General features: G+C 40.4%; 2 protein-coding genes across 3 annotated transcripts in view; both read right to left on the reverse strand.

Moving 5' to 3' along the window:
- The window catches only part of LOC139124066 (homeobox protein Hox-A10-like), a 100,975-nt gene that overhangs the window by 43,347 nt on the left and 42,219 nt on the right, over positions 1-15,409 (reverse strand). The window lies entirely within an intron of this gene.
- Positions 358-7,762, reverse strand: LOC139124069 (homeobox protein Hox-D9-like). Its single transcript, XM_070690200.1, has 2 exons — positions 4,534-7,762; positions 358-1,553 (listed from the first exon to the last, which is right to left on the reverse strand). The coding sequence occupies exons 1-2, from the start codon at positions 4,919-4,921 to the stop codon at positions 1,246-1,248; spliced, it is 696 nt and encodes a 231-aa protein (XP_070546301.1). The 5' UTR covers positions 4,922-7,762; the 3' UTR covers positions 358-1,245.

A 15,409-nucleotide genomic window follows, 5' to 3' on the forward strand; every position in this document is an offset into this window, starting at 1 on the left:
CTATCTGAGTCGGTAACATTTCGGCCCCCAGTGAAATTTAATCTAAGTGACCATACTTGAGTTATCGGCAAACTCTTGTGGAAATTGTTATTTTGCAAGAAGTATAGAAAGAGTCAGACACGTAGAATGTGATTATTTTGAGACTTCAAGCTCCTCACGCCACTTTAAGAAAATTTCAACTTTCTTAAATTCCTCATATGTATATTTCAACTCTCACTTAATAGTACTTTTGGGGAATCAGGGGTACAGAATAGGAGATATATTAACATAATCTTTTTGCGACTCTGTGAAGCGGTTTGTGTTGGTGCATTTAAAAACAACTGTCCCAGGGAAAGGAAAACAAAGTCAAGACAGTGGTGTTTTCTAACGATACCCGATCGAAACGTCGAGATGTCTCATTTCGGTCGTGATCACAATCACATTTTAATTTGCGTTCTGTGACTTATAACAATTCTTTACCAATCGAATGGTGATTACAACTCACCACAATATAAGGGGCTAATAGTTCAAAAAAACTCTTGACAACTTTGAGGTGCAATTGAAAACAAAAACCGCATGACATCGATATCGTGCGGTACACATTTTGATGATTCCACACGACACGTTTGCAAACATCTTTAAGGTTGCCTGCCGAAAGAAAAATCCTTCTCTTTAAAAAAAAAATCTTCGTCAGCCCCTTTAAATTTGTGGATGTTGATGGCAATCAACAATGTGAACATAAAAGAATTCTAAAAGGGAAATAACAAGCACCAAATGAAAGACTTGAAATTGTGATTACAAAATCAATAGGAGAAAACATTGCCAAATTGAACACAAAACATTATCTAGCTAGATTATAGCGGTATCTTGAATTCCTTTGCCCGAAAAAGACCGTTAAACGTGTATGAAGTTTGCCGACTCCGACTTCAGGTCTCTGTGTTTCGAGCATGGGTAAACGTGGTGCAGGGACCACACAAACCACAAATGTTGTAGCAGATTTGACAATGAATCTTAAACCTGCTTCCTCACCGACCTTCTCTCGTGTGCATTACTTTTTCGTCTGCGTTAAGTACTGTCGGATGTCAAAAAGTTTTTGCATTTCAGAAGTGTATATAGTTTGTTTTTTGTCTATTCCCTTAACTCTGTGAATCACCCAAAATTTATCAACTCAATATTGGGGGAAATGTCCGAATGTTCCATCCCCGACTTTTCTCTGTACATGTCAGTAAAGCTATGTTGATTTCAGTTTAGGAATCGTCATCGTCTTCATGGTAGTGTGTGGGGGGCGTTTTGTTGCTGCTCTTGTTGTTTTCTCTCATTCTCCTCTCTGAGGCGCATTTTCTTGAGTTTCATTCGTCGGTTCTGGAACCAGATTTTCACCTGGCGCTCGGTCAGATTGAGCGCCCTGGAAATGTCCGTTCTGCGGTCCCTGGTCAGGTACATGTTGTACAAAAACTCCTTTTCAAGCTCGAGTGTCTGGTACTTCGTGTAAGGCTTGCGCTTTTTCCTGTTCCGCGTCGGCTGCTGCCCGCCGATCCACACATAGCTGGAGCTGCTCGTTGTCGGCGTTGTTTCTGCAGGGAGATGCAACACACACAGAGAGGCGATTCACATATGGATGAAGATTACACACACGACAGAACACATAAAACAACACAAATCTTCGCTGTAAAAACAACATATTTCACTTGTTTCTTTGATCGCACTGCTATCGCATGCCATGCTAACACAACACATGCTACAGCTTCAGCATAAAATCCAAATGAAACCCCCTACAAAGGCCTGGCTATTTTGTGTGCACCACAAGGACAAATTACAATCCATACAGCGGTTGCCGGTCACCTACAGAATACCGTCTTTCCCTAGCTCACCCTATCGACAGCAAACCTGGTACACTTTAAGAATAAAAAAGTATATTTAGGAGAAATAAATATTCTTGTCTTTTACAAAAAAACAGCACTTAAAATGGTTATGTTGGAACTACATGCTAGAGTTGGCCTAGCCATTATTATCATAACAATATCAATATAATTTCAACACGTCCGCTAACAATTATATAATTACTTTTTGCAGACATTTTATATAAAGAGGACACATGTTTATTTTTTATTCCGTTGAATATTATTTTGGGGGTAATAAAATTTTATTGTGCTATATTTTCGGACCAATGTAGATATCTGATGTAAGACTGCCACAAAAGAACTTGCACGTTGGAAATAAATGTTTCGTGTGTTAACCAGTCGACGACCGACGCTCTCCGGGGAAATAGGGTGCGAGTCGTCCGTGTTTTGCGTTCGTTCTGGAAACAACTTATAATTATTTTAAATCTCTATTTTAAGTCGTATGTGTAGTTCTAAGGCGATGGTAGGATTTGTCTTAGAGATCACTACGGGATCCCAAGACGTGTTGACTCGAGGCATGCCTGATATAAATGACAAGCGCCGATCTCGGGAAATGATCCCTGAGAGTTGAGAAACAAGGAGTGGGACGTATCCAGATCCCTTCACTAATTTCACGAGAAAATAGGAATGTCGACAAAGACATCGGGGGCACAGGACAAATGATCCTCCCTCGCTCTGGGAGGGGCAAAAAGTCTCTTCAAGCCCTGCAATACCTCGTACATACACAAGACGAATAGTCGGCAGAGGACGCGCACAATAATGGCATCCGTGTACATCAATCAACTAAAAATTAACCTGGTGTTCTCTCATGGAAACGGTAATATATCTCCACCAATATTCGCCTAATACTTATTTTCTGACTGTAATGTTATCCGATTTTAAATAATTTATTTTTGCTTAACATTTCATCTTGTTTTTTTCCGTTGTGATCCTTTTATTTTTCAAACTGCGGCGATCGCCGTAAAGGTCAGATTTAAAATAACGCAGCCTACTTTGTGTACGTTGGATGTTCAGAGCTCGGTAAACACGTCTTCTCGTCCGGCATGTCTGCTTGTCAGTGATTTTTTGTTGGTCCCCTTAACCACTGTAGAACGTTCATCTGATGCGTTTTTCTATAAAACGTATCAAAATGTAACTTGTACACGGCTAAGCAAAGGTAGGGCTGCTGGGTATTGTAGCCAATTACAAAATGTCATTATTCCATATTTCTCGCCGGTGTGAAGTACGCTGCGGTCACTGACAGTCATTTTTTCGCCACGAATGTAAAATACGCTCTCCTTTGACTTGTCGGTTTCAACTAAGACGCAGTCATGATCACAAAGTCTTCAAAATTCATCCTGACTTTCTCACAAAGAAACTGCAATAAATTATTCCCTGCCAAATTTATGGAATATAGTAGCTGTGGCCTTGGAAGGCTAAGATCAAAGGAGCCGACAGCTGAGAACCGGGATGTTCTGCAGTACTTCTTGCGTCACGCGAAATTCAAAGTCCCACCTGGTTGTCCTCAAATCACCGTGCCTAAGCCTTTCTCTCGAAAATACCTGACACGAAGGCGACAAGCAACTACTGTGGGGGAAAAAAGGCGGGCGTTTGTCGGCAACATTTTTTTTCGCGCGCGCGTTTGTGGGAGAGATAGTTAATGAAAGTAAATTCTTTCTGTTATCTATGCTGTGTATGATATGGCTCCTGCCGGACGGAAGGTGCTATCGCATGCATGTAATTTGTTTCGCAAAATGAAATATTGTGGCGGGGTCTAAGGGGAAATTGGGATGTGTTAAAAACCACGAAACGACGAAAGTTGGGTAGCGGACTTGTTTTTACCTATTCCCTCGTCTGTTGAGGTTTTAATCGCTCTCCAAGCTGACGTAGCCAATCTTTTGCCCGCATGTATGACACTCATCACAAGCAATGATTTATACTTTCGAGAGCCCCGGTCCACCGAGGACAACATGATTCTGCGTGCACGGTGGTTGGAGACGTTGGTACATTATAGCGGATTACCGCCATGTTTCTTTCTACAGAACATTTCCAATATAAACAAGACCGTTGTAAAACGGGGCATTAATACAAGTATTACGCCTTAACAACATGGGAAGGTAAACGAACGGTTTGCACAGGTTCGCAGATGAGGGATACTTTTCCCATAGCAGTGAGTGCTGCGAGACAGGTGTCCACACTGTAGCTGTATTGAAACACGTTTGCGGCAAAATACACACACACACATACATGTCATGAACAGGAAGACAGCTACAAGATTAGAACAACTGCACATCAAAATAAAACATCATCGGGGTAAGTACTGGGCAAGAGGACGAATAAATAATATTGGACACATTTGATTACTGCTTTATGGCGTCACAATTGTGGTGTTCCCCAGACATCAACACACGCTATACGCACTTCTATATATCGCGACTAGCGTACAGAGTATGGATGCATTCGTACAGTTAACGTGCTCAGAAACTTTACTAAGCTACAACTTACTGATCATAATTTTGATAAATTTGTGTTGCTAACATTAAACAGAGTCATTACGATGCTAAAGTTTATGTCTTTCGACTAAAATTTTAGGAGACGACAATATTTGCACACTTGCTTTCCCGAATGAGATGAATGTACGTTAAAATGACTGCGAGACTACGGGTTGACCTACCTGTTGTCGGAGGTTGTTTTGGTGTGCTGTCTTGTGGCGGGGCCTGCTGCGACACCGGGTAGTTCCTGCTGAAGTCGCTCTGGACCATAGGGCTGCTACCGAGAATGCTGGAGTGGTTTCCGAAATAGCTGGAAGTGTTCACGTTGGAAGATTCATTCTGGACATGCCAAGCGGAGTTATCGTTCGGGTAGCCACTAAGATTTGTGGTGTTATTGGAATGGTGGTAGGGAAACCCGCTCATAAAACCGACATAATTTGCGCTGGATGGAAGGTTAAACGAGTTATTGCTGCCCGCTCCGTCGTAAAAGGCTCCCAACCCGTGAAATGGTTTCGTTGGCGGAGCTAAAGGTCCTTGAGGGGCTGCCATAGTTTGACTGTTATACTGCATGTTTTAGAAAAAATAACAAAATATTCAGTCTCTTTTTCGGCGGCCTGCCTGGTGAATAAGCCGACTCGCTTCTCTTAGATGGTTATCTTCGTTATTCAGCGTATATTTCAGACGAATCTCTCGGGACACTCCAATTTGACGACAGGTTAGCTTTTTCGTGTGCTCTACAGAAAACACGTTGCATGTACCGTTCACAGCATCAAACACCGCGAAGCTTCCGCTCTCGTTCGTTCCCGCTTTACTGGAACACGGCTAACCGTGGCAAGCTCTCATGGAATGAAATATTTGCTCGCTCGAAACATGGGTGACGGCAGTGAGAGAGCCTGGCCGACTTTCTGCCGATGTTTGGGGGGTTGTGAACCACACGTTCTGTACACACTGCACGGGGGTTGTACGTTATACAGCGAGCGTCAAGGACGTGCCGTACCCACAAAAACACTCACCGACAAATCACGTGGACAACTCTCGACCAATCAGCGGAGAGAAGCGAAACCAAGCCTTGAAATCTGTAGTTCTGACAGAAATACCGACACCCGTGATACGAGGGAGGGAAAATTGTCCCTCCTTTTCCAGAATTTTGACAAAGAATATTAATTATTCTGGCGCAAACACTTCTCTTCCCTCTCCGGAACGGGCGAAAAGCAACGTCAACCGAAAGGCGAGATTTCGCCCCACGATAGATTCGCCAGCCGATGACAATATAGATCCAAAAGCGTTAATTTTATTCGCCCACTGGGGTTATGCGTGAGGTTTGCCCACACGACTTCTTTCAAAAGTGGTGTATACATATTTCCCTACCACCTCCGTACATGACAAGTTCCGATAAAACTATATGGGAACAAAAACTTGGAAAAATGGAATTAAAAGATTTTTTCGCTGTGATTTTGGCAATAAATGGATGACTAGTTCAGACACTGCTAGTCGCAGGTTTTAAAGTGACCCAGCGTTTCTGTTTTATGGAAGCCGTAAACTGGAAGGATACGAGCTAGTTGGCTATACAACACAATAACTGTCTGTATGCAGGACACTCACGACTAATATCGCCAGGAAACTCGACCGGCCTTCTGCCCCAAAGAGAACTCCAGTGCCTTCTTGAAGACTATTCTTCCATATAGAAAAACAAAATCGCCTATACAACTTTAGCCGGTCAGTTGGAATGTAGGTTTTCAGTTTGTCGTCCGATGCAATACATACGTGTAGACGCCATGCCTGAGACACGATGACAAGATTCATTTCTCCGACAAGGTAAGACTGTTGCGTTTTTCTTGGAGTTTTTTCTTTCACTTCCCGTTGATTTCCAGATGAACATCGTTTCCAGAATCGACGCTCGGGGTCATTCTTTGCCCAGCACAAAACACCACAGCGGTAAGTCGCAGTTTGAACAGGGCACACGTTTGAAATACAAAACGTCCGCTCTGAGAAGATACAGCAAGGTCTTGGCACAGCCTGTTCCGAGTTCAAACATTTCGAAACACGAGTAAAACAATAACAAGACCTCCGAAGAAAATCTCAGAAATGCAGACGACAATATGTGTGCTTTCGCCGCTGTCTTTGGCAACTAATTACACCGAAGGCGGTCGCGCGCCAAGTTTCTTACCCCTCGAGCTCTGTTGCCTTGATCACATACTAAAAATTATACGGCCCGCCTTCGATATATCGTCCCGACTTTCTCACCAGCGCACGCGGTAACCAGACCGACACTTTCTAATAGGCATAAAGTTGAAGAATTACACTTTAAAATACTAAAGAGCTGTCGTTATGAAGGCTCGAGCACGCTTCGCGCCACACACTCGCAGCTCAACGCAGAAACCTAACTACAGAATCCTTATACAATAGTTAGCAAATTTTACCATTTATATGTCGTCTATGGTCCTGGCATAAAATGGTAAAATGACCAAATTATCCCACCTTACTGCCTTGCACTTTATAGGAAAGCTAACACATAAAATATTCATTGTCACTCCATAATCACTATTATATTTTTCACAGAAATTCTGCGCAGATCATGTTCTTCGGCTAAAAAGCGTTCTTAACAATGTTGAGTTTTGCTGTTTTACACACGTATTATAGACCGACATAAAACTGTTGAAAACGTATGGAAGTGAAGTCGTTGTCATTTTATTATTCCACGGACAGTGATCAGATAGATCAACAGCTTTCCTGACCTTCTTTATTTCTCGGAGCGTTACTATCTCAATACAGGAAGACGAATCACAGCATTATGATTCAAATGCACTTTTTGGCGTGAGTGACCATCTTCCAGTAGCAGACAATTGGCAAAATGATGACAAGTTGCGTATTTGCATATACCAGGATCAATCCAGATAGAGTGGTTTTCTCAGTACAAGCCGATACTTTGCATCTAAACTCAGCAAATATCAGTCAATAGTACGACACAGCATGCACCCTAATTTTTTGGTACTTGGATAATTTCAACGGATATATTCTAAGGGCGTCGGACAAGCTCGGTATACGGAGAACCGAGGTGGTGTCTATCGGTCTATCTTAGCCTTGCCACCGCCTATTCCCTCCATAAAACCCATGCTTCGTGTTCCGTTTGATGTGTATGTATGTTGTAAAGTGACACAAACGTGAAGACACAAAGATAATGCAATACACCGTCTCGATTCTGGCGTCCCTGCATCTTGCAGAACTCAAAACCTCAACCAAATCCACATCAAACATTTTGTACATACATATTCAACATTTCCTACCTTACAGCGGTAATAAATTATTGGAAATTTTCTCCACACAAAACATTGTTACAGGTAGCGATTTCGAACTGATTGACATTTTTTTCTTTTTAGTCAACAACTTGTAAATCTCCAGGCGATGAAATGGGGAAATCTGTGAAAAAAATATTATTAGACAAGTATTGTATTAAAAAATTGCCTGACTTTATTTTTCAGCCGGCGTTTAAACACGTAATATTTCATTTTTTTCAAGGTTACGTCCATTAAAATGGTTAGACCTTATCGCCTGGAAAATCTTTTCATTTCGGGAAAGATGAAAGTTACGTTATTCAACTGAGATTCATTGTAAACCAACGAAACATCGTGATGGTGCATTCCCGATAAATACCCACAAGTTTGCAGACGATAGCTTTTATATCGTTGAGAGAATAGAATGTTCACTTTTCCCCCAAAAGAATCACGTGTCAATCTGGACCCCGATCCTAGTTCATGTCTTAGCTGTGATTGGCGATCCAAATGTTGTCTAATGTCTGGTATTTCAGTGAACGGATCGTTAATAATTATTGTTAATTAAAACTCGCCTAAATCGAAATTATGAGCTCGTTACAATAGCAGTACGGGCTAGAGTTTTGGAGGGAGATTCGCTAAGCAGACGACCTTGAATGTGAAAAACCAGTGCTAGTGACTCACATCTAATCCTCTTTTCCTTGCATAGGAGAGCGTGGTCTATCTTATTGTAAACGTTCACTAAAAATAGTTTCCGTTGTTGAAGAACTAAGCGAACGACACATATTTCCGCGCGCTTTTGGAAATGACACTTTATTTAAATTTTCATTTCTTTGGCTGAGTCAACCTGTGAATCAGTATTTGTGTTTCCTCATAGCACGAGCGGGTCTTTGACAACGACATATACTTCCGGTGGTAGTTTAAGTTGTAAGCGCCACGTGATCATATCTATATTTTGTCCCTTTAGGTTTGGGAAAAGATTCAGATTAAAGAGTATCCTTCTATTATATCGATATCTTTTGAGCTCAATATGCAATATTTCCCTTCATAAACAGCCCCAGCCAAGGAAATGATAAACTAGCAACACGCACAACAATTTCATGTATAATTTTAGTTGTCCGACTAACACATTTTCATTCAAAACATTAATAGGTTTATACAGCGAACTAATTCTATATTTTCCAAAAAAAATGGCGGGAAATGACTATCGTTTGGTGTTTTCAGCAGAAAAGTTCTCAATGAATTGAACACAACAAAGAGCCGGTTGCGTCTCATTTGTATGCATAACCCATCCAATGATTTATGTTCGCCAGATGATTCCAGCGAATTATTCTCCGCAGATCCGGTCGTGTTTGCTGTTGTTTCCCGTAAAACGGTAAAATGGTAGCTAAAAGCCGAGATTTTGTTTATTTCGCCGAAGGCATATTTAATGAAACGACAGCTTCTTCACCCATGTACTGGATTTGGCAAATATTGTATGACTGGGAAGTGGTTTTGTGATAAAATTTTCAGTGCACCCCAAAAAGACGAGTTTCTCTAGTGCCCTTGCAGAATAAACAAAGTAATGACTAAATGATGATGTTCAAATCGGCAGAGCAGAGTATGGTTGACAAAAAATGCACATATCCCTCGAATTCGATGAAAGTAACATATTTTTGAATGATGGACGCTTGTCGCTACCAGCGCGAGTTCTGCGTTCGTTTGTAAGTGTTAATTCAACCATAAAGTGGTGAAGACAAATTGTACCATTTGTGGCGACCGTTTAACTTCAAAAGCTCGATATATCTCTGCCGTTTCCGTGTTTAGTTAACGCTGGGTCAAACTTTGCGAGTGCCAGTCCTCCCGTCGCTTGAGCGATCTCACTCACTCTAGGCAACGACGGTGACAAACAGTCCACGATAACAAATGGCGAGGCGCGGTGAGCTACCGGGGACGTGTGTTGACTGCCGAAAGTGCGGCTTAGCCGTACAGAGACCTCTGCCAAAATTCCATCTCAGCTACATGGTCTAGTCGTTCGTCGCATAACAGCTGACACAGGAGGGAAAAGTGCAATTCACTCTTATTCTCTCTGGCACAGTCACCTTCAATTAAAACGCTACATCGTTCTCAGATTCAATGAACTGTAGAGAAATGGTAACAATAAAACGTTTGTACAAAGCCAGACAATGACCCCATGCTCCAAATCAATACCAAATATCATCAAGAAACAATGGTTGGAACGACACTTGTATGTTAGCGCATTTGTGATCTTTTCCCGATACCTGCTCTCCGGTAAACAGTTCAGCTTTCCGAGAATAAAGCAAAACATCGGTTTGACCTGAGTTTGTCTTTTATTTTCATCGGACTTCGCTAAGATAAAAGTTTGATTCAAGCCCCTATTATTTCAGTGCAGACTGAACAAAAATCCGATATCGTCTGGCAGACGACTTTGAGGTATCTATGGCGGGAAAAGAAAGGGAATATTCGACGTAACAGCTTGGTTGGACACAAAGATAGATGGAAGTTTAACGCATTGCCAAACGACTTTGGGCTGACTGGTATATTCTCTTTGTGGATGTATATGATCAATGGGATATGTCGGACGACATTGGCGGTGATCGTGATGAGGTGTAAGCACACAGCTTTCGAAAAGTTGACAGAAAAGTACAAAGTTTCTGCAGGGATTTGGTTCATTTTCCCCGAGGTGGTTCGTGCATATCTCAAAATTTGATAAACTTGAGCGAAACAGTTTAAAATTTACGGAAAGTCGCCGAAATCGGAAAAGGAACATTGAGTATAGCCCTACACTTATAAATGAATCCGTTATCGCGCCTAAATTGTGTTCGATAGGTTCTCTTTCAGGAAGATACCCTTTGACCGCCTAAGTCATTTTTTGTCCCCTTTTTGAACCATTTTTCCCTGATTTTTGCTAAAAGTTGATAAGAGAAAAACTGTAGCCGATAAAATGTGATATCCATTTGGTCCAAAATTACAAAAAACTTACAGAAAAAATTCATAAAAATTGGTAAAATGTTACACTAAAATTGCGGTGGGAAAAATTACAGCGCTCAAAGGGTGAAAACAATACCTTGTAAAGGCCGGCATAAATGAAAACAACAGTGGAAATTGTAAAGATGACAAGTCTTTTCACTATTTCCTAATAAAAATGTTCAATTTTTATTGTAATTGATAATAACACGTTTAAGTCTTTGAAACAAATAGGTCGTTGTGCGGAGCAATGGCGCGTTCGACAACTGTTGTGAGTAATTAAACGATAGAGCGATGGGCTCGTTATAAGGCAATCATTGACCCCACTCGAGCAGAACAAAACAAACCCAATTGACCGCGCGACACGGTACGACGAACAGACGAAATAACCTCCGGTTCTGTTGGCAAATTCCAGAAACGATCCCCAAAAAAATTGTGCTGAAACATTTCCCGACAACTTTTGTAGAAGGGCAATATTAAGTATCAAATTTAGCGATGAATATATTATATTTTCAAATATAGCTTGATAATTGGGGTACAAATAAAACCTAACAAACAAATCGTCTAAATGTGATTTCACCTGGATTTGCGACATAAAATTTGAACAACCCTTATCCATAGAATTACAAAATCTAAATCCGAAATGTAAAGTAATATATGCTTGCATCAAAAGCACGAAAAAAGAGCAAGTCGTAGTTTTGAGCGAAACTATAGTCCAGTATGTGGTTTAGATGAAAATCTGCGGCAGCGGTGACTAAATATAGTCACCATTTTTTTCTCCGTAGGCTGTGGATGAATACTGATCAATGGATGTCAGATATGATGGATTTACTATGAAATCGCAGGCTTGAGCTGTCCGTCACGTGCTCAACTCATTCACCTCACCTGTTCACGGGTGATGCAGTTCAGCGAAAGCGTACGACAGAAACAAACAGTTGTGCATGGGTAATTTTTCCCCAGTCGTCTGCTGTTACGATTGTCCCGAAGCAGACAATGACAATTGGCTGACATAAAGTTGTTGTTTTTTTCACAACAGAGGTGATATTACTTTTTCGTATTATACAGTTCTTGGTTTCAGAGTTTATACGTCTTCACAAAATTTCTGAAGTCGACTCGTCCGTATCCCTATTCGAACATTGTTGGTTTATTTCTAAATGGTATTTAGAAATAAAAGTTCATGCTCTGAACGAACCTGTGTGAATTTCTAACGCGAAACACTATTCACTCTATTTTGGCGCCAAACTGTCTCACCACATATGCCAATAACGTGTGCGCATTACAGCAAGAAGTTTCAAGAATAAGGTTTGTTTACATTCGAGGATGGAAATCTGAAAATCTTCTCAACCTTTCTCGGATGAAATGAGATATTTACATTCGAAAATCGACGAACAAAATTAATATCGAACTGTAACTGTAATTCAGTTAAATGACGTAAGTGTCACACACTGTCGCTGACACTCGAAAAACCAACATGCATAAAAATGATAATGTGATTAAAAGTACCACATACCTGCAAATACAGTTAAAATAATAATATTTGGTTCGATAGAATAAGAAAAAAAATATATTATGGTTATCGTTATTGTATGTATTGTTTCTATGAAAAATAGGCTAGATTTTGTGACTGTCATGTTACTGTGTACATATTGGATATCAGCTATATTGAGGTTATTAAAGTAAGCCCCACTGTTTTATGCCCTCTCCTGAACGGTGGCCATCTTGTCCCAGGGGACAATTTTTAGATATACCGTACACAGTGTCTGTGAACTCGTCGTCATACAGGTTCGGGAGTGCGACATCGCGATCCGACGGTGACGTAGATATGTCGAGGGGATAAGGCTAGGACTTGACGGGGTATTGATTTATAAGCTTAGCAATGGGATGGTACACACAGGTTGACGCATAGGGACACAGTAGGGGCCCAAGTCACCGCTACAGACACAACTCCAGGGCATTGACATACACTGATAAAGGGACATTGGATCAGTCATTGAAAGAAAGCAAGGTTGATCTACACTTATAAAGAAGGGGTATGCGCTTTAGTAGAGACATGGTGACATATAGGGAGAGAATACATAATGTTGCCAGAGAGAGAGAGAGAGGGGGGGTTTGTCTAAACAAAGCGAAATTCTGCAAAGAAAATGTTCAGATCCAGCATCATGATTAAAAAAACTGAAAATTAATATCTGCCTGAAAAAAAATCGTCTATGAAATCTAAAAATAATGATCGGGGAGTTTTCACATAGTCAGAAGTGACGTATTATAACTACCGTACTGAGAGTGGCCAGATGGGCATGGCTTGGACTCTGATGTCTTTTTTCTCAAACACTATCATGAAGGACACATATTGTACGCTGAATACCTCATTAAGAATACTGTGCCATCGCAACGATGAAAGTCGTTAAATATTTTGTATCATCAGGTACCGTGGTAAACCACATACAGCCAAGATAAATAACCAAAACATGTTGAAATGCCATAAACCCATTAAAAGTACCAATAAACTGAGGATTATCTACAGACATATGTATATATGGTATATGTATAAGCGTATGTATGTGTATACAATTATGTATGTTTGTACAGAATGTATTGTGCAAATGCATGTAAGCGTACGCATGTATGTAAGCGTTTGTGTGTATATGTATGTATGTATGTATGTATGTATGTATGTATGTATGTATGTATGTATGTATGTATGTATGCATGCATGCATGCATGCATGCATGCATGCATGCATGCATGCATGCATGTATGCATGTATGTATGTATGTATGTATGTATGTATGTATGTATGTATGTATGTATGTATGTATGTATGTATGCATGCATGCACGCACATGTCTATCAGTTAGTCCATTTGTCAAGCTATCTGTATATCAATCTATCTGTCTGTCTATCGAACTGCCAGCCTGAATGTCTGTCGTATCTACGAAAGTATCTACCTACCTAATCACCAAGCTGTCAGTCTCTTTGTGTACCTGCCAGCTAGCCAGCCTAGCCCCGTCCATACCTACACACCTATTGATGCTTCTTCGCCGCTGTATATCAGTTTTTGCATACAATCAAACAATCTATCTATCTATCTATCTATCTATCTATCTATCTATCTATCTATCTATCTATCTATCTATCTATCTATCTCATATATCTAGATGTCCGTCTCCGTAAGTCTATCTATCTATCTATTTATCTATCTCTCTATATATCTATCTATCTATCTATCTATTTTTCTATCTATCTATCTATCTATCTATCAATCTAGATGTCCGTCTTTCCATCAGTGTGTCTACCTATCTATCTAATTTTTGAAAGGTCCATAAAGTCGATAACCCAGTGGACTGAATACAGTTTTTATATACTGTCTGAAATTTACTGCCGCTAGGACAATGCATCAAAGACCAAATCGGCTTTGGACTCATAACAATATGATGTCATAATTCATTCACAACTAAACCAAGTAAACTACCGAATCGAATGGGAGCTTTCATGCTTTCTTTGTGTAAATCAAAGCTCTGCAACATATGTCAGCACGTGATTTGAGACGGAGAGCAGAGACACCGCCGAGAAAAAAGTCGAAACGGGGCGAAGTGGGAAAGGCTGAAACACACTCGGCCTGATAACCGGTTAGTAAATTTGATATGAGCTCCACACCGAACAATTATCGAATATAGTTTATATATTAGATATAGCTACCTGAATTCCTCCCTCACGCCCTCTCCCCTAGTGACCGAAACAGGAAAAATGTACCCCAAAATTTCTTCGTTTGACATTTGTATTCCTGCTTTGTTTGTCCGATTTCCTAGTGACCGAAACTAGAAATATGAGTTCAATATTTCTTCATTCTCATTTCTACTTCGTCTAAAACCCTTCGGTGTTGGCGCGAAATGCGTACGTTCCCAATGCCAGGTCGGACGGCACTAATCATAAATGAACTTCAAGTCGTTTTAGAAATATGCCATCTTGCCAATTACGGTCACTGCGTCGCTTACCTCAATTGGCAAATACAATTACACGGATACACGGTGTAAAATATCATCTGGTGTAAATCACCAAACCATATTTCTGTCTTTCGCAAGGTCGCCCGTTTTAATCGGCAAAGTCACGCCAGGTATCAGTGCATTGTCTTGAAAAGCACATTACTTACATGTGCATATTACAGTATCATATTTGCTATTGTATCTGTAAAGCCATAGTTCATTCCAGTTTCGGGCCATTGTCTGCTCAATAAATCAGATGATCACAAACTACTGTTAAACAGAAATTTTATTCAAAATCAATTTTCCGCAACGTCATAACGTCACACTTTCAGTTTTTCTTCGCCTCATACCAAACAATGGAAAATCCTTTACGCAGGAAGGGAAGTGAGAAGACAATACCCCGGATGAACTGCCTTGTCTGGTCAGTCAATCTACTCTCATAGCTATGTATAGTGCACAATTTTAGGTCATGAATATCCTCCATTGATAATTATCAATGAGTGTATTTTTAGAAGGATATTGAGCTCCACTTTGTCTAATGAAGGCACATCTTTGAAGGGATCTTCAACTACACTTTGCATAAATTTAAGTATTTCCTTAGAATATTGAGCTACACTTGCATAAATGAAAATATTTCTTCATGATATTGCGCTACACTTGCACAAATGAATGCATTTCTTTACGTTATTCAACATTAGATGATCATGGCGGAAGAAAGCCATGGGTAGGTCAATAAAATTTATATCATTTACCGAACATCCTTGAATCATCAATCATCAAGTACAAGTGCGTGCAAACAAGAACTATATAATAGAATTTTGTTTGCTCGCAAACCTTGTTCG

Source organism: Ptychodera flava (assembly GCF_041260155.1).
Source record: "Ptychodera flava strain L36383 chromosome 23 unlocalized genomic scaffold, AS_Pfla_20210202 Scaffold_23__1_contigs__length_28996876_pilon, whole genome shotgun sequence".
NCBI lineage: Eukaryota > Metazoa > Hemichordata > Enteropneusta > Ptychoderidae > Ptychodera > Ptychodera flava.